The 22,958-nt window shown below is 42.8% G+C and overlaps 1 protein-coding gene across 2 annotated transcripts in view; it reads right to left on the bottom strand.

The window, feature by feature from the left end:
• The window catches only part of disc1 (DISC1 scaffold protein), a 130,349-nt gene that overhangs the window by 9,197 nt on the left and 98,194 nt on the right, over positions 1–22,958 (bottom strand). The window contains exons 12-13 of one of the 2 annotated variants that reach the window (XR_005038030.1): positions 5,368–5,411; positions 2,842–2,886 (exon numbers count right to left, since the gene is read on the bottom strand). Coding sequence is in view for 1 of the 2 variants with exons in the window: in XM_036956447.1 (XP_036812342.1) it covers positions 2,842–2,886 (45 nt within the window). In the remaining variant the exon portion in view is untranslated. The remainder of the gene's footprint in view (positions 1–2,841; positions 2,887–5,367; positions 5,412–22,958) is intronic. The other variant, XM_036956447.1, reaches the window with a different exon arrangement.

Below are 22,958 nucleotides of genomic sequence, written 5' to 3'. Positions count from 1 at the left end.
GTGTGGAGGCTATATACAGGGTATTACAGTACAGAGTCAATGTGGAGGCTATATACAGGGTATTACAGTACAGAGTCAGTGTGGAGGCTATATACAGGGTATTACAGTACAGAGTCAATGTGGAGGCTATATACAGGGTATTACAGTACAGAGTCAGTGTGGAGGCTATATACAGGGTATTACAGTACAGAGTCAATGTGGAGGCTATATACAGGGTATTACAGTACAGAGTCAGTGTGGAGGCTATATACAGGGTATTACAGTACAGAGTCAATGTGGAGGCTATATACAGGGGGGTACCGGTACAGAGTCAATGTGGAGGCTATATACAGGGGGTACCGGTACAGAGTCAATGTGGAGGCTATATACAGGGTATTACGGTACAGAGTCAATGTGGAGGCTATATACAGGGTATTATGGTACAGAGTCAATGTGGAGGCTATATACAGGGGGGTACCGGTACAGAGTCAATGTGGAGGCTATATACAGGGTATTACGGTACAGAGTCAATGTGGAGGCTATATACAGGGTATTACGGTACAGAGTCAATGTGGAGGCTATGTACAGGGGGTACCGGTACAGAGTCAATGTGGAGGCTATATACAGGGTATTATGGTACAGAGTCAATGTGGAGGCTATATACAGGGTATTACAGTACAGAGTCAGTGTGGAGGCTATATACAGGGTATTATGGTACTGAGTCAATGTGGAGGCTATATACAGGGGGGTACCAGTACAGAGTCAATGTGGAGGCTATATACAGGGGTCAGCGGTACAGAGTCAATGTGGAGGCTATATACAGGGGGGTACCAGTACAGAGTCAATGTGGAGGCTATATACAGGGGGGTACCAGTACAGAGTCAATGTGGAGGCTATATACAGGGTATTACAGTACAGAGTCAATGTGGAGGCTATATACAGGGTATTACAGTACAGAGTCAATGTGGAGGCTATATACAGGGTATTATGGTACAGAGTCAATGTGGAGGCTATATACAGGGGGGTACCAGTACAGAGTCAATGTGGAGGCTATATACAGGGGGTACCGGTACAGAGTCAATGTGGAGGCTATATACAGGGTATTACAGTACAGAGTCAGTGTGGAGGCTATATACAGGGTATTATGGTACAGAGTCAATGTGGAGGCTATATACAGGGGGGTACCAGTACAGAGTCAATGTGGAGGCTATATACAGGGGTCAGCGGTACAGAGTCAATGTGGAGGCTATATACAGGGGTCAACATTACAGAGTCAATGTGGAGGCTATATACAGGGTATTACAGTACAGAGTCAGTGTGGAGGCTATATACAGGGGTCAACGTTACAGAGTCAATGTGGAGGCTATATACAGGGGGTACCGGTACAGAGTCAATGTGGAGGCTATATACAGGGGGGTACCAGTACAGAGTCAATGTGGAGGCTATATACAGGGGGGTACCAGTACAGAGTCAATGTGGAGGCTATATACAGTTTATTACAGTACAGAGTCAATGTGGAGGCTATATACAGGGTATTATGGTACAGAGTCAGTGTGGAGGCTATATACAGGGGTCAGTGGTACAGAGTCAATGTGGAGGCTATATACAGGGGTCACCGGTACAGAGTCAATGTGGAGGATATATACAGGGGGTACCGGTACTGAGTCAATGTGGAGGCTTATACAGGGGTCAGCGGTACAGAGTCAATGTGGAGGCTATATACAGGGGGTACCGGTACAGAGTCAATGTGGAGGCTATATACAGGGTATTACGGTACAGAATCAATGTGGAGGCTATATACAGGGGTCAGCGGTACAGAGTCAATGTGGAGGCTATATACAGGGGGTACCGGTACTGAGTCAATGTGTTGTGCCCTCTTCATGACTGTCTTGGTATGTTTGGACCATGATAGTTTGTTGGTGATGTGGACACCTAGGAACTTGAAACTCTTCAACTCCACTACAGCCCTGTCAATGTTCATGTTGGCGTGTTCGGCCCGCCTTTTCCTGTAGTCCACGATCTGCTCCTTAGTCTTGCTCAAATTGAGGGAGAGGTTGTTGTCCTGGCACCACACTGCCAGTTCTCTGACCTCCTCCCTATAGGCCATCTCATCGTTGTCGGTGATCAGGCCTACAACTGTTGTGTCATCAGCAAACTTAATGATAGTGTTGGAGTCGTGTTTGGCCACGCAGTCGTGGGTGAACAGGGAGTACAGAAGGGGACTAAGTACACACCCCTGTGTTGAGGATCAGCATGGCAGACGTGTTGTTGCCTACTCTTACCACCTCGGGGCGGCCCGTCAGGAAGTCCAGGATCCAGTTGCAGAGGAAGGGGTATAGTCCCAGAGTCCTTAGCTTAGTGATGAGGTTCGTGGGCACTATGGTGTTGAACATGTAAAAACATGTTCTTCGGCATCATCTTTACACTGATGTTTACACTGAGGTCAGATCAAGGTTATATTGGAGGTAATGTTTACACTGAGGTAAGATCAGGGTTAAAACCGCCTCAGGGCCACAATAAGGCAAGTCTGCTGGTTTGATGCATTAGCTTTAGGATAATATTTATCATTAGAATAATATTTATCATTAGAATAATATTTATCATTAGCTTTAGGATAATATTTATCATTAGAAAATTATTTATCATTAGCTTTAGAATAATATTTATCAATAGCTTCAGAATGATCTTTATCATTAGAATAATATTTATCAAAAGCTTTAAAATACTTTTTTAGCAACAACTTTAGAATAATCTTTGTTATTAGCCATAGAATGTTCTTTATCGTTAGCTTTAAAATAATGTTTAGCTCTAGCTTAAGCTTTAGCATACAGTAGAGTAGAGATAAAGTTAATTGGTGCCTACCTCTGGGTGAACATCCTCCATGCAGAATAAAAACTCTTCCAATTTCTGTAACAAAAGATGAACATTTTGTTGAAGCAACAATCATAACAACCTCATGAATTATTGAAAACATAATAATGCGTTGTATGTGTGTGTGTGTGTGTGTGTGTGTGTGTGTGTGTGTGTGTGTGTGTTTGTTACTGCAACATAATCATAATGAGGGGAAGCCAATTATTCATCTCCAAAATGACCTGATCCACACACACACACACACACATGCAAACACACACACATTAAAATAAAATATAACATGAATGCGTTGCTTTGTGAGCAGTTGTGGTTCTGTATGTTCAGTCTGTCTACAGTAGTGTAGTTGTGGTTCTGTATGTTCAGTCTGTCTACAGTAGTGTAGTTGTGGTTCTGTATGTTCAGTCTGTCTACAGTAGTGTAGTTGTGGTTCTGTATGTTCAGTCTGTCTACAGTAGTGTAGTTGTGGTTCTGTATGTTCAGTCTGTCTACAGTAGTGTAGTTGTGGTTCTGTATGTTCAGTCTGTCTACAGTAGTGTAGTTGTGGTTCTGTATGTTCAGTCTGTCTACAGTAGTGTAGTTGTGGTTCTGTATGTTCAGTCTGTCTACAGTAGTGTAGTTGTGGTTCTGTATGTTCAGTCTGTCTACAGTAGTGTAGTTGTGGTTCTGTATGTTCAGTCCGTCTACAGAACTGTAGTTGTGGTTCTGTATGTTCAGTCTGTCTACAGTAGTGTAGTTGTGGTTCTGTATGTTCAGTCTGTCTACAGTAGTGTAGTTGTGGTTCTGTATGTTCAGTCTGTCTACAGTAGTGTAGTTGTGGTTCTGTATGTTCAGTCTGTCTACAGTAGTGTAGTTGTGGTTCTGTATGTTCAGTCCGTCTACAGTACTGTAGTTGTGGTTCTGTATGTTCAGTCTGTCTACAGTAGTGTAGTTGTGGTTCTATATATTCAGTCTGTCTACAGTAGTGTAGTTGTGGTTCTGTATGTTCAGTCTGTCTACAGTAGTGTAGTTGTGGTTCTGTATGTTCAGTCCGTCTACAGTAGTGTAGTTGTGGTTCTGTATGTTCAGTCTGTCTACAGTACTGTAGTTGTGGTTCTGTATGTTCAGTCTGTCTACAGTAGTGTAGTTGTGGTTCTGTATGTTCAGTCTGTCTACAGTACTGTAGTTGTGGTTCTGTATGTTCAGTCTGTCTACAGTAGTGTAGTTGTGGTTCTGTATGTTCTATCCATCTACAGTAGTGTAGTTGTGGTTCTGTATGTGTTCAGTCTGTCTACAGTACTGTTACGAAATGTACAGACAGATTACCTCTACCTACATGTATACAAAGACTGCCTCTACCAACATGTATAGACAGACTACCTCTACATACATGTACAGACGGACTACCTCTACATACATGTACAGACGGACTACCTCTACATACATGTACAGACGGACTCCCTCTACATACATGTACAGACGGACTACCTCTACATACATGTACAGACGGACTACCTCTACATACATGTACAGACGGACTACCTCTACATACATGTATACAAAGACTGCCTCTACCAACATGTATAGACAGACTACCTCTACATACATGTACAGACGGACTACCTCTACATACATGTACAGACGGACTACCTCTACATACATGTACAGACGGACTACCTCTACATACATGTACAGACGGACTACCTCTACATACATGTACAGACGGACTCCCTCTACATACATGTACAGACAGACTACCTCTACATACATGTATAGACAGACTACCTCTACATACATGTACAGACGGACTACCTCTACATACATGTACAGACGGACTCCCTCTACATACATGTACAGACGGACTCCCTCTACATACATGTACAGACGGACTACCTCTACATACATGTACAGACGGACTACCTCTACATACATGTACAGACGGACTACCTCTACATACATGTACAGACGGACTACCTCTACATACATGTACAGACAGACTACCTCTACCTTCATGTATACAAAGACTGCCTCTACCAACATGTATAGACAGACTACCTCTACATACATGTACAGACGGACTCCCTCTACATACATGTACAGACGGACTACCTCTACATACATGTACAGACGGACTACCTCTACATACATGTACAGACGGACTACCTCTACATACATGTACAGACAGACTACCTCTACCTACATGTACAGACAGACTACCTCTACCTACATGTACAGACAGACTAAATCTACCTACTTGTACAGACAGACTACCTCTACCTACATGTACAGACAGACTACCTCTACCTACATGTACAGACAGACTACCTCTACCTACATGTACAGACAGACTACCTCTACCTACATGTAAAGACAGACTACCTCTACCTACATGTACAGACAGACTATCTCTGTGTCTCTGTCTTTGGGAGAGCAGTAAGATATTCGCTGTGGGTAGTTTGACGGGTTGGTTGGGAGAAAAAAAGAGTTGAAATACACAGCAGAGACACAGGAGAGGGGGAAAGATGGATGTCCTTGTCTCACCTTCATTGTCCTGAAGATAAAGATGGTTAGGAGGACAGGCCAGGCTGCATAAAAATAAAGGACAAACAGCAAAGAGAGAGACAGAGAGAGACAGAGACAGAGACAGAGAGAGACAGAGACAGAGACAGAGAGATAGAGAGAGAGAGAGAGAGAGACAAAGACAGAGAGAGACAGAGACAGAGAGAGACAGAGACAGAGAGAGACAGAGACAGAGAGAGACAAAGAGAGAGAGACAAAGAGAGAGAGAGAGAGAGAGAGAGAGACAAAGAGAGAGACAAAGAGAGAGAGAGACAAAGACAGAGAGACAGAGACAGAGAGAGAGAGAGAGACAGAAAGAGAGACAGAGAGGCAGAGAGAGAGAGACAGAGACAGAGACAGTCACAGAGAGAGAGAAAGAGAAAGACACAGAGAGAGAGACAGAGATATTTTTCAGAGATATGTATTTTTCAATATGTTTTTACAAACATATAGATTTACATAGCATTGCATAGCATGTAGGCACATACCCCCCACAACATAACCTTCACTACGTCACCAGAACATATACAGGATGCTACCCCCAACAACATAACCTCCACTATGTCACCAGGAAATATACAGGATAATACCCTCCACAACACTATGTCACCAGGACATATACAGGATACTACCCTCTACAACATAACCTTCACTAGGTCACCAGGACATATACAGGATACTACCCTCTATAACATAACCTTCACTATGTCACAAGGACATATACAGGATACTACCCTCCACAACACTATGTCACCAGGATATATACAGGATACAACCCTCCACAACACTATGTCACCTGGACATATACAGGACACTACCCTCCACAACATAACCTTCACTATGTCACCAGGACATATACAGGATACTAACCTCCACAACACTATGTCACCAGGACATATACAGGATGCTACCCTCTACAACATAACCTTCACTATGTCACCAGGACATATACAGGATACTACCCTCTACAACATAACCTTCACTATGTCACCAGGACATATACAGGATACTACACTCTACAACACTATGTCATCAGGACATATACAGGATACTACCCTCTACACATAACCTTTACTATGTCACCAGGACATATACAGGATACTACCCTCTACAACATAACCTTCACTATGTCACCAGGACATATACAGGAACTACCCTCTACAACACTATGTTACCAGCACATATACAGGATACTACCCTCTACAACACTATGTCACCAGGACATATACAGGATACTACCCTCCACAACATAACCTTCTCTATGTCACCAGGACATAAACAGGATACTACCCTCCACAACATAACCTTCACTATTTCACCAGGACATATACAGGATACTACCCTCCACAATATAACCATCACTATGTCACCAGGACATATACAGGATAATACCTTCTACAACACGATGTCACCAGGACAGAAACAGGATACTACCCTCTACAACATAACCTTCACTATGTCACCGCGACATATACAGGATACTACCCTCTACAAAACTGTTTCACCAGGACATATACAGGATACTACCCTCTATATTACTATGTCACCAGGACATATACAGGATACTACCCTCCACACCATAACCTTCACTATGTCACCAGGACATATACAGGATACTACCCTCTACAAAACTATTTCACCAGGACATATACAGGATACTACCCTCCACACCATAACCTTCACTATGTCACCAGGACATATACAGGATACTACCCTCTACAAAACTATTTCACCAGGACATATAAAGGATACTACCCTCTATATTACTATGTCACCAGGACATATACAGGATACTACCCTCCACAACACAAACTTCACTATGTCACCAGGACATAAACAGGATACTACCCTCCACAAAACTATGACACCAGGACATATACAGGATACTACCCTCCACACCATAACCTTCACTATGTCACCAGGACATATACAGGATACTACCCTCTACAAAACTATTTCACCAGGACATATACAGGATACTACCCTCTATATTACTATGTCACCAGGACATATACAGGATACTACCCTCCACAACACAAACTTCACTATGTCACCAGGACATAAACAGGATACTACCCTCCATCACATAACCATCACTATGACACCAGGACATATACAGGATACTACCCTCTACAACATAACCTTCACTATGTCAACATTACATATACAGGATACTACCATCCACAAAACTATGACACCAGGACATATACAGGATACTACCCTCCACACCATAACCTTCACTATGTCACCAGGACATATACAGGATACTACCCTCCACAACACTATGTCACCAGGACATATACAGGATACTAGCCTCCACAACACAAACTTCACTATGTCACAAGGACATAAACAGAATACTACCCTCCACACCATAACCTTCACTATGTCACCAGGACATATACAGGATACTACCCTCCACAACATAACCTTCACTATGTCACCAGGACATATACAGGATGCTACCCCCAACAAAATAACCTTTACTATGTCACCAGGACATATACAGGATACTACCCTCCACAACACTATGTCACCAGGACAAATACAGGATACCTTCTACAACACTATGTCACCAGGACATATACAGGATACTACCCTGCACAACATAACCTTCACTATGTCACCAGGAGAAATACAAGATACTACCCTCCACAGCTTCACCTTCACTATGTCACCAGGACATATACAGGATACTACCATCTACAACACTATGTCACCAGGACATATACAGGATACTACCCTCTACAACACGATGTCACCAGGACATATACAGGATACTACCCTGCACAACATAACCTTCACTATGTCACCAGGAGAAATACAGGATACTACCCTCCACAGCTTCACCTTCACTATGTCACCAGGACATATACAGGATACTACCATCTACAACACTATGTCACCAGGACATATACAGGATACTACCCTCTACAACACGATGTCACCAGGACATATACAGGATACTACCCTCTACAACACTATGTCTCCAGGACATATATACAGGATGCTACCCTCTACAACATAACCATCACTATGTCACCAGGACATATACAGGATACTACCCTCTACAACACTATGTCACCAGGACAAATACAGGATGCTACCCTCTACAACACAACCTTCACTATGCCACCAGGACATATACAGGATACTACCCTCCACAACATAACCTTCATTTTGTCACCAGGACATATACAGGATGCTACCCCCCACAACATAACCTTCACTATGTCACCAGGACATATACAGGATACTACCCTCTACAACATAACCTTCACTATGTCACCAGGACATATACAGGATACTACCCTCCACAACATAACCTTCACTATGTCAACATTACATATACAGGATACTACCATCCACAAAACTATGACACCAGGACATATACAGGATACTACCCTCCACACCATAACCTTCACTATGTCACCAGGACATATACAGGATACTACCCTCCACAACACTATGTCACCAGGACATATACAGGATACTACCCTCCACAACACAAACTTCACTATGTCACCAGGACATAAACAGGATACTACCCTCCACACCATAACCTTCACTATGTCACCAGGACATATACAGGATACTACCCTCCACAACATAACCTTCACTATGTCACCAGGACATATACAGGATGCTACCCCCAACAAAATAACCTTTACTATGTCACCAGGACATATACAGGATACTACCCTCCACAACACTATGTCACCAGGACAAATACAGGATACCTTCTACAACACTATGTCACCAGGACATATACAGGATGCTACCCCCAACAAAATAACCTTTACTATGTCACCAGGACATATACAGGATACTACCCTCTACAACACTATGTCAGCAGGACATATACAGGATACAACCCTCTACAACACTATGTCACCAGGACATATACAGGATACTCCCCTCTACAATATAACCTTCACTATGTCACCAGGACATATACAGGATACTACACTCTACAAAATAACCTTCACTATGTCACCAGGACATATACAGGATAATACCCCCCACAACACTATGTTACCAGGACATATACAGGATGCTACCCCCCACAACATAACCTTCACTATGTCACCATTACATATACAGGATACTACCCTCCACACCATAACCTTCACTAAGTCACCGGGACATATACAGGATACTACCCTCTACAACATAACCATCACTATGTCACCAGGACATATACAGGATAATACCCTCCACAACACTATGTCACCAGGACATATACAGGATAATACCCTCTACAACACTATGTCACCAGGACATATACAGGATGCTACCCCCCACAACATAACCTTCACTATGTCACCAGGACATATACAGGATACTACCCTCTACAACACTATGTCACCAGGACATATACAGGATGCTACCCCCCACAACATAACCTTCACTATGTCACCAGGACATATACAGGATACGACCCTCTACAACATAACCTTCACTATGTCACCATTACATATACAGGATACTACCCTCCACAACACTATGTTACCAGGACATATACAGGATACTACCCTCCACACCATAACCTTCACTAAGTCACCAGGACATATACAGGATACTACCCTCTACAACATAACCATCACTATGTCACCAGGACATATACATGATAATACCCTCCACAACACTATGTCACCAGGACATATAAAGGATACTACCCTCCACAACATAACCTTCACTATGTCACCAGGACATATACAGGATACTACCCTCTACAACACGATGTCACCAGGACAGAAACAGGATACTACCCTCCACAACTATGTGTCTCCAGGACATATATACAGGATACTACCCTCCACAACACTATGTTACCAGGACATATACAGGATACTACCCTCTATAACATAACCTTCACTATGTCACCAGGACATATACAGGATACTACCCTCCACAACACTATGCCACCAGGATATATACAGGAAACAACCCTCCACAACACTATGTCACCAGGAAATATACAGGATACTACCCTCTACAACATAACCTTCACTATGTCACCAGGACAAATACAGGATACTACCCTCCATAACACTATCTCACCAGGACATATACAGGATACTACACTCTACAACACTATGTCATCAGGACATATACAGGATACTACCCTCCACTACACTATGTCACCAGGACATATACAGGATACAACCCTCTACACATAACCTTTACTATGTCACCAGGACATATACAGGATACTACCCTCTACAACATAACCTTCACTATGTCACCAGGACAAATACAGGATAATACCCTCCATAACACTATCTCACCAGGACATATACAGGAACTACCCTCTACAACACTATGTCACCAGGATATATCCAGGATGCTACCCTCCACAACACTATGTCACCAGCACATATACAGGATACTACCCTCCACAACATAACCTTCTCTATGTCACCAGGACATATACAGGATACTACCCTCCACAACATAATCTTCACTATTTCAACAGGACATATACAGGATACTACCCTCCACAATATAACCATCACTATGTCACCAGGACATATACAGGATACTACCCTCTACAAAACTATTTCACCAGGACATATACAGGATACTACCCTCCACAACACGATGTCACCAGGACAGAAACAGGATAGTACCCTCTACAACATAACCTTCACTATGTCACCGGGACATATACAGGATGCTACCCCCCAAAACATAACCTTCACTATGTCACCAGGACATATACAGGATACTACCCTCCACACCATAACCTTCACTATGTCACCAGGACATATACAGGATACTACCCTCTACAACACTATGTCAGCAGGACATATACAGGATACAACCCTCTACAACACTATGTCACCAGGACATATACAGGATACTCCCCTCTACAACACTATTTAACCAGGACATATACAGGATACTACCCTCTACAATATAACCTTCACTATGTCACCAGGACATATACAGGATGCTACACTCTACAAAATAACCTTCACTATGTCACCAGGACATATACAGGATGCTACCCCCCACAACATAACCTTCACTATGTCACCATTACATATACAGGATACTACCCTCCACACCATAACCTTCACTAAGTCACCGGGACATATACAGGATACTACCCTCTACAACATAACCATCACTATGTAACCAGGACATATACAGGATAATACCCTCCACAACACTATGTCACCAGGACATATACAGGATAATACCCTCTACAACACTATGTCACCAGGACATATACAGGATGCTACCCTCTACAACACTATGTCACCAGGACATATACAGGATGCTACCCTCTACAACACTATGTCACCAGGACATATACAGGATGCTACCCCCCACAACATAACCTTCACTATGTCACCAGGACATATACAGGATACTACCCTCTACAACACTATGTCACCAGGACATATACAGGATGCTACCCCCCACAACATAACCTTCACTATGTCACCAGGACATATACAGGATACTACCCTCTACAACATAACCTTCACTATGTCACCATTACATATACAGGATACTACCCTCCACAACACTATGTTACCAGGACATATACAGGATACTACCCTCCACACCATAACATTCACTAAGTCACCGGGACATATACAGGATACTACCCTCTACAACACGATGTCACCAGGACATAAACAGGATACTACCCTCCACAACACTGTGTCTCCAGGACATATATACAGGATACTACCCTCCACAACACTATGTTACCAGGACATATACAGGATACTACCCTCCACACCATAACCTTCACTAAGTCACCGGGACATATACAGGATACTACCCTCTACAACATAACCATCACTATGTCACCAGGACATATACAGGATAATACCCTCCACAACACTATGTCACCAGGACATATACAGGATGCTACCCTCTACAATATAACCTTCACTATGTCACCAGGACATATACAGGATACTACCCTCTATAACATAACCTTCACTATGTCACCAGGACATATACAGGATACTACCCTCCACAACACTATGCCACCAAGATATATACAGGATACAACCCTCCACAACACTATGTCACCAGGAAATATACAGGATACTACCCTCTACAACATAACCTTCACTATGTCACCAGGACAAATACAGGATACTACCCTCCATAACACTATCTCACCAGGACATATACAGGATACTACACTCTACAACACTATGTCATCAGGACATATACAGGATACTACCCTCCACTACACTATGTCACCAGGACATATACAGGATACAACCCTCTACACATAACCTTTACTATGTCACCAGGACATATACAGGATACTACCCTCTACAACATAACCTTCACTATGTCACCAGGACAAATACAGGATAATACCCTCCATAACACTATCTCACCAGGACATATACAGCAACTACCCTCTACAACACTATGTCACCAGGATATATCCAGGATGCTACCCTCCACAACACTAAGTCACCAGCACATATACAGGATACTACCCTCCACAACATAACCTTCTCTATGTCACCAGGACATATACAGGATACTACCCTCCACAACATAACCTTCACTATTTCAACAGGACATATACAGGATACTACCCTCCACAATATAACCATCACTATGTCACCAGGACATATACAGGATACTACCCTCCACAACACGATGTCACCAGGACAGAAACAGGATAGTACCCTCTACAACATAACCTTCACTATGTCACCGGGACATATACAGGATACTACCATCTACAAAACTATTTCACCAGGACATATACAGGATACTACCCTCTATATTACTATGTCACCAGGACATATACAGGATACTACCCTCCACAACACTATGTCACCAGGACATATACAGGATACTACCCTCCACAACATAACCTTCACTATGTCAACATTACATATACAGGATACTACCCTCCACAACACTATGACACCAGGACATATACAGGATCCTACCCTCTACACCATAACCTTCACTATGTCACCAGGACATATACAGGATACTACCCTCTACAACACTATGTCACCAGGACATATACGGGATCCTACCCTCTACAACATAACCTTCACTACGTCACCAGGACATATACAGGATACTACCCTCTACAACACTATGCCACCAGGACATATACAGAATACTACCATCCACAACACTATGTCACCAGGACATATACAGGATACAACCCTCCACAACACTATGTCACCAGGACATATACAGGATACTACCCTCCACAACACTATGTCACCAGAACATATACAGGATACTAACCTACCCTCTACAACACTGTGTCACCAGGACATATACAGGATACTACCCTCTACAACATAACCTTCACTATATCACCAGGACATATACAGGATACTACCCTCTGTAACATAACCTTCACTATGTCACCAGGACATATACAGGATACTACCATCCACAACACTGTGTCACCAGGACATTTCCAGAATACCACCCTCCACAACATAAACTTCACTATGTCACCAGGACATATACAGGATACTATCCTCCACAACATAACCTTCAATATGTCACCAAGACATATACAGGATACTACCATCCACAACACTATGTCACCAGGACATATACAGGATACTACCCCCCACAACATAACCTTCACTATGTCACCAAGACATATACAGGATACTACCCTGAACAACACTATGTCACCAGGACATATACAGGATGCTACCCTCCACAACATAACCTTCAATATGTCACCAGGACATATACAGGATACTACCCTGAACAACACTATGTCACCATGACATACACAGGATACTACCCGCTACAAAACTATGTCACCAGGACAGAAACAGGATACTACCGTCTACAACATAACCTTCACTATGTCACCAGGACATATACAGGATACTACCCTCCACAACATAACCTTCACTATGTCACCAGGAGAAATACAGGATACTACTCTCCACAACACTATGTCACCAGGACATATACAGGATACTACCCTCTACAACATAACCATCACTATGTCACCAGGACAAATACAGGATACTACCCTCCATAACACTATCTCACCAGGACATATACAGGATACTACACTCTACAACACTATGTCACCAGGACATATACAGGATACTACCCTCCACAACATAACCATCACTATGTCACCAGGACATATACAGGATACTACCCTCCACAACATAACCTTCACTATGTCACCAGGACATATACAGGATACTACCCTCTACAACATAACCTTCACTATGTCACCAGGACAAATACAGGATAATACCCTCCATAACACTATCTCACCAGGACATATACAGGAACTACCCTCTACAACACTATGTCACCAGGATATATCCAGGATGCTACCCTCCACAACACTATGTCACCAGCACATATACAGGATACTACCCTCCACAACATAACCTTCTCTATGTCACCAGGACATATACAGGATACTACCCTCCACAACATAATCTTCACTATTTCAACAGGACATATACAGGATACTACCCTCCACAATATAACCATCACTATGTCACCAGGACATATACAGGATACTACCCTCTACAAAACTATTTCACCAGGACATATACAGGATACTACCCTCCACAACACGATGTCACCAGGACAGAAACAGGATAGTACCCTCTACAACATAACCTTCACTATGTCACCGGGACATATACAGGATGCTACCCCCCAAAACATAACCTTCACTATGTCACCAGGACATATACAGGATACTACCCTCCACACCATAACCTTCACTATGTCACCAGGACATATACAGGATACTACCCTCTACAACACTATGTCAGCAGGACATATACAGGATACAACCCTCTACAACACTATGTCACCAGGACATATACAGGATACTCCCCTCTACAACACTATTTAACCAGGACATATACAGGATACTACCCTCTACAATATAACCTTCACTATGTCACCAGGACATATACAGGATGCTACACTCTACAAAATAACCTTCACTATGTCACCAGGACATATACAGGATGCTACCCCCCACAACATAACCTTCACTATGTCACCATTACATATACAGGATACTACCCTCCACACCATAACCTTCACTAAGTCACCGGGACATATACAGGATACTACCCTCTACAACATAACCATCACTATGTAACCAGGACATATACAGGATAATACCCTCCACAACACTATGTCACCAGGACATATACAGGATAATACCCTCTACAACACTATGTCACCAGGACATATACAGGATGCTACCCTCTACAACACTATGTCACCAGGACATATACAGGATGCTACCCTCTACAACACTATGTCACCAGGACATATACAGGATGCTACCCCCCACAACATAACCTTCACTATGTCACCAGGACATATACAGGATACTACCCTCTACAACACTATGTCACCAGGACATATACAGGATGCTACCCCCCACAACATAACCTTCACTATGTCACCAGGACATATACAGGATACTACCCTCTACAACATAACCTTCACTATGTCACCATTACATATACAGGATACTACCCTCCACAACACTATGTTACCAGGACATATACAGGATACTACCCTCCACACCATAACATTCACTAAGTCACCGGGACATATACAGGATACTACCCTCTACAACACGATGTCACCAGGACATAAACAGGATACTACCCTCCACAACACTGTGTCTCCAGGACATATATACAGGATACTACCCTCCACAACACTATGTTACCAGGACATATACAGGATACTACCCTCCACACCATAACCTTCACTAAGTCACCGGGACATATACAGGATACTACCCTCTACAACATAACCATCACTATGTCACCAGGACATATACAGGATAATACCCTCCACAACACTATGTCACCAGGACATATACAGGATGCTACCCTCTACAATATAACCTTCACTATGTCACCAGGACATATACAGGATACTACCCTCTATAACATAACCTTCACTATGTCACCAGGACATATACAGGATACTACCCTCCACAACACTATGCCACCAAGATATATACAGGATACAACCCTCCACAACACTATGTCACCAGGAAATATACAGGATACTACCCTCTACAACATAACCTTCACTATGTCACCAGGACAAATACAGGATACTACCCTCCATAACACTATCTCACCAGGACATATACAGGATACTACACTCTACAACACTATGTCATCAGGACATATACAGGATACTACCCTCCACTACACTATGTCACCAGGACATATACAGGATACAACCCTCTACACATAACCTTTACTATGTCACCAGGACATATACAGGATACTACCCTCTACAACATAACCTTCACTATGTCACCAGGACAAATACAGGATAATACCCTCCATAACACTATCTCACCAGGACATATACAGCAACTACCCTCTACAACACTATGTCACCAGGATATATCCAGGATGCTACCCTCCACAACACTAAGTCACCAGCACATATACAGGATACTACCCTCCACAACATAACCTTCTCTATGTCACCAGGACATATACAGGATACTACCCTCCACAACATAACCTTCACTATTTCAACAGGACATATACAGGATACTACCCTCCACAATATAACCATCACTATGTCACCAGGACATATACAGGATACTACCCTCCACAACACGATGTCACCAGGACAGAAACAGGATAGTACCCTCTACAACATAACCTTCACTATGTCACCGGGACATATACAGGATACTACCATCTACAAAACTATTTCACCAGGACATATACAGGATACTACCCTCTATATTACTATGTCACCAGGACATATACAGGATACTACCCTCCACAACACTATGTCACCAGGACATATACAGGATACTACCCTCCACAACATAACCTTCACTATGTCAACATTACATATACAGGATACTACCCTCCACAACACTATGACACCAGGACATATACAGGATCCTACCCTCTACACCATAACCTTCACTATGTCACCAGGACATATACAGGATACTACCCTCTACAACACTATGTCACCAGGACATATACGGGATCCTACCCTCTACAACATAACCTTCACTACGTCACCAGGACATATACAGGATACTACCCTCTACAACACTATGCCACCAGGACATATACAGAATACTACCATCCACAACACTATGTCACCAGGACATATACAGGATACAACCCTCCACAACACTATGTCACCAGGACATATACAGGATACTACCCTCCACAACACTATGTCACCAGAACATATACAGGATACTAACCTACCCTCTACAACACTGTGTCACCAGGACATATACAGGATACTACCCTCTACAACATAACCTTCACTATATCACCAGGACATATACAGGATACTACCCTCTGTAACATAACCTTCACTATGTCACCAGGACATATACAGGATACTACCATCCACAACACTGTGTCACCAGGACATTTCCAGAATACCACCCTCCACAACATAAACTTCACTATGTCACCAGGACATATACAGGATACTATCCTCCACAACATAACCTTCAATATGTCACCAAGACATATACAGGATACTACCATCCACAACACTATGTCACCAGGACATATACAGGATACTACCCCCCACAACATAACCTTCACTATGTCACCAAGACATATACAGGATACTACCCTGAACAACACTATGTCACCAGGACATATACAGGATGCTACCCTCCACAACATAACCTTCAATATGTCACCAGGACATATACAGGATACTACCCTGAACAACACTATGTCACCATGACATACACAGGATACTACCCGCTACAAAACTATGTCACCAGGACAGAAACAGGATACTACCGTCTACAACATAACCTTCACTATGTCACCAGGACATATACAGGATACTACCCTCCACAACATAACCTTCACTATGTCACCAGGAGAAATACAGGATACTACTCTCCACAACACTATGTCACCAGGACATATACAGGATACTACCCTCTACAACATAACCATCACTATGTCACCAGGACAAATACAGGATACTACCCTCCATAACACTATCTCACCAGGACATATACAGGATACTACACTCTACAACACTATGTCACCAGGACATATACAGGATACTACCCTCCACAACATAACCATCACTATGTCACCAGGACATATACAGGATACTACCCTCCACAACATAACCTTCACTATGTCACCAGGACATATACAGGATACTACCCTCTACAACACTATGCCACCAGGGCATATACAGGATACTACCATCCAAAACATAACCTTCACTATGTCACCAGGACATATACAGGATACTACCCTCCACAACACTATGTCACCAGGACAAATACAGGATACCCTCTACAACACTATGTCACCAGGACATATACAGGATAATACCCTCCACAACATAACCTTCACTATGTCACCAGGACATATACAGGATACTACCCTCTACAACACTATGTCACCTGGACATATACAGGATACTACCCTCTACAACATAACCTTCACTATGTCACCAGGACATATACAGGATACTACCCTCTACAACACTGTGTCACCAGGACATATACAGAATACTACCCTCTACAACACTATGTCACCAGGACATATACAGAATACTACCCTCTACAACACAATGTCACCAGGACATATACAGGATACTACCCTCTACAACACTATGTCACCAGGACATATACAGGATACTACCCTCTACAACACTATGTCTCCAGGACATATATACAGGATACTACCCTCTACAACACTATGCCACCAGGACAGAAACAGGATGCTACCCTCTACAACATAACCGTCACTATGTCACCAGGACATATACAGGATACTACCCTCTACAACACTATGTCACCAGGACATATACAGGATGCTACCCTCTACAACACAACCCTCACTATGCCACCAGGACATATACAGGATACTACCCTCTAAAACACTATGTCACCAGGATATATCCAGGATGCTACCCTCCACAACACTATGTCACCAGCACATATACAGGATACTACCCTGTACAACATAACCTTCACTATGTCACCAGGACATAACCAGGATGCTACCCTCCACAACATAACCTTCACTATGTCACCAGGACATATACAGGATACTACCCTCTACAACACTATGTCACCAGGACATATACGGGATCCTACCCTCTACAACATAACCTTCACTACGTCACCAGGACATATACAGGATACTACCCTCTACAACACTATGCCACCAGGACATATACAGAATACTACCATCCACAACACTATGTCACCAGGACATATACAGGATACAACCCTCCACAACACTATGTCACCAGGACATATACAGGATACTACCCTCCACAACACTATGTCACCAGAACATATACAGGATACTAACCTACCCTCTACAACACTGTGTCACCAGGACATATACAGGATACTACCCTCTACAACATAACCTTCACTATATCACCAGGACATATACAGGATACTACCCTCTGTAACATAACCTTCACTATGTCACCAGGACATATACAGGATACTACCATCCACAACACTGTGTCACCAGGACATTTCCAGAATACCACCCTCCACAACATAAACTTCACTATGTCACCAGGACATATACAGGATACTATCCTCCACAACATAACCTTCAATATGTCACCAAGACATATACAGGATACTACCATCCACAACACTATGTCACCAGGACATATACAGGATACTACCCCCCACAACATAACCTTCACTATGTCACCAAGACATATACAGGATACTACCCTGAACAACACTATGTCACCAGGACATATACAGGATGCTACCCTCCACAACATAACCTTCAATATGTCACCAGGACATATACAGGATACTACCCTGAACAACACTATGTCACCATGACATACACAGGATACTACCCTCTACAAAACTATGTCACCAGGACAGAAACAGGATACTACCGTCTACAACATAACCTTCACTATGTCACCAGGACATATACAGGATACTACCCTCCACAACATAACCTTCACTATGTCACCAGGAGAAATACAGGATACTACTCTCCACAACACTATGTCACCAGGACATATACAGGATACTACCCTCTACAACATAACCATCACTATGTCACCAGGACAAATACAGGATACTACCCTCCATAACACTATCTCACCAGGACATATACAGGATACTACACTCTACAACACTATGTCACCAGGACATATACAGGATACTACCCTCCACAACATAACCATCACTATGTCACCAGGACATATACAGGATACTACCCTCCACAACATAACCTTCACTATGTCACCAGGACATATACAGGATACTACCCTCTACAACACTATGCCACCAGGGCATATACAGGATACTACCATCCAAAACATAACCTTCACTATGTCACCAGGACATATACAGGATACTACCCTCCACAACACTATGTCACCAGGACAAATACAGGATACCCTCTACAACACTATGTCACCAGGACATATACAGGATAATACCCTCCACAACATAACCTTCACTATGTCACCAGGACATATACAGGATACTACCCTCTACAACACTATGTCACCAGGACATATACAGGATACTACCCTCTACAACATAACCTTCACTATGTCACCAGGACATATACAGGATACTACCCTCTACAACACTGTGTCACCAGGACATATACAGAATACTACCCTCTACAACACTATGTCACCAGGACATATACAGAATACTACCCTCTACAACACAATGTCACCAGGACATATACAGGATACTACCCTCTACAACACTATGTCACCAGGACATATACAGGATACTACCCTCTACAACACTATGTCTCCAGGACATATATACAGGATACTACCCTCTACAACACTATGCCACCAGGACAGAAACAGGATGCTACCCTCTACAACATAACCGTCACTATGTCACCAGGACATATACAGGATACTACCCTCTACAACACTATGTCACCAGGACATATACAGGATGCTACCCTCTACAACACAACCCTCACTATGCCACCAGGACATATACAGGATACTACCCTCTAAAACACTATGTCACCAGGATATATCCAGGATGCTACCCTCCACAACACTATGTCACCAGCACATATACAGGATACTACCCTGTACAACATAACCTTCACTATGTCACCAGGACATAACCAGGATGCTACCCTCCACAACATAACCTTCACTATGTCACCAGGACATATACAGGATACTACCCTCCACAACATAACCTTCACTATGTCACCAGGACATATACAGGATACTACCCTCCACAACATAACCTTCACTATGTCACCAGGACATATACAGGATACTACCCCCCACAACATAACCTTACTATGTCACCAGGACATATACAGGATACTACGCTCTACAACATAACCTTCACTATGTCACCAGGACACATACATGATACTACCCTCTACAACACTATGTCACCAGGACATATACAGGATACTACCCTGAACAACACTATGTCACCATGACATACACAGGATACTACCCTCTACAAAACTATGTCACCAGGACAGAAACAGGATACTACCGTCTACAACATAACCTTCACTATGTCACCAGGACATATACAGGATACTACCCTCCACAACATAACCTTCACTACGTCACCAGGAGAAATACAGGATACTACTCTCCACAACACTATGTCACCAGGACATATACAGGATACTACCCTCTACAACATAACCATCACTATGTCACCAGGACAAATACAGGATACTACCCTCCATAACACTATCTCACCAGGACATATACAGGATACTACACTCTACAACACTTTGTCACCAGGACATATACAGGATACTACCCTCCACAACATAACCATCACTATGTCACCAGGACATATACAGGATACTACCCTCCACAACATAACCTTCACTATGTCACCAGGACATATACAGGATACTACCCTCTACAACACTATGTCACCAGGGCATATACAGGATACTACCATCCAAAACATAACCTTCACTATGTCACCAGGACATATACAGGATACTACCCTCCACAACACTATGTCACCAGGACAAATACAGGATACCCTCTACAACACTATGTCACCAGGACATATACAGGATAATACCCTCCACAACATAACCTTCACTATGTCACCAGGACATATACAGGATACTACCCTCTACAACACTATGTCACCAGGACATATACAGGATACTACCCTCTACAACATAACCTTCACTATGTCACCAGGACATATACAGGATACTACCCTCTACAACACTGTGTCACCAGGACATATACAGAATACTACCCTCTACAACACTATGTCACCAGGACATATACAGAATACTACCCTCTACAACACAATGTCACCAGGACATATACAGGATACTACCCTCTACAACACTATGTCACCAGGACATATACAGGACACTACCCTCTACAACACTATGTCTCCAGGACATATATACAGGATACTACCCTCTACAACACTATGTCACCAGGACATATACAGGATACTACCCTCTACAACATAACCATCACTATGTCACCAGGACAAATACAGGATACTACCCTCCATAAAACTATCTCACCAGGACATATACAGGATACTA

Source organism: Oncorhynchus mykiss, chromosome 20, assembly GCF_013265735.2.
Source record: "Oncorhynchus mykiss isolate Arlee chromosome 20, USDA_OmykA_1.1, whole genome shotgun sequence".
Lineage (NCBI taxonomy): Eukaryota > Metazoa > Chordata > Actinopteri > Salmoniformes > Salmonidae > Oncorhynchus > Oncorhynchus mykiss.
This window is presented reverse-complemented; position numbering and strand designations above follow the sequence as displayed.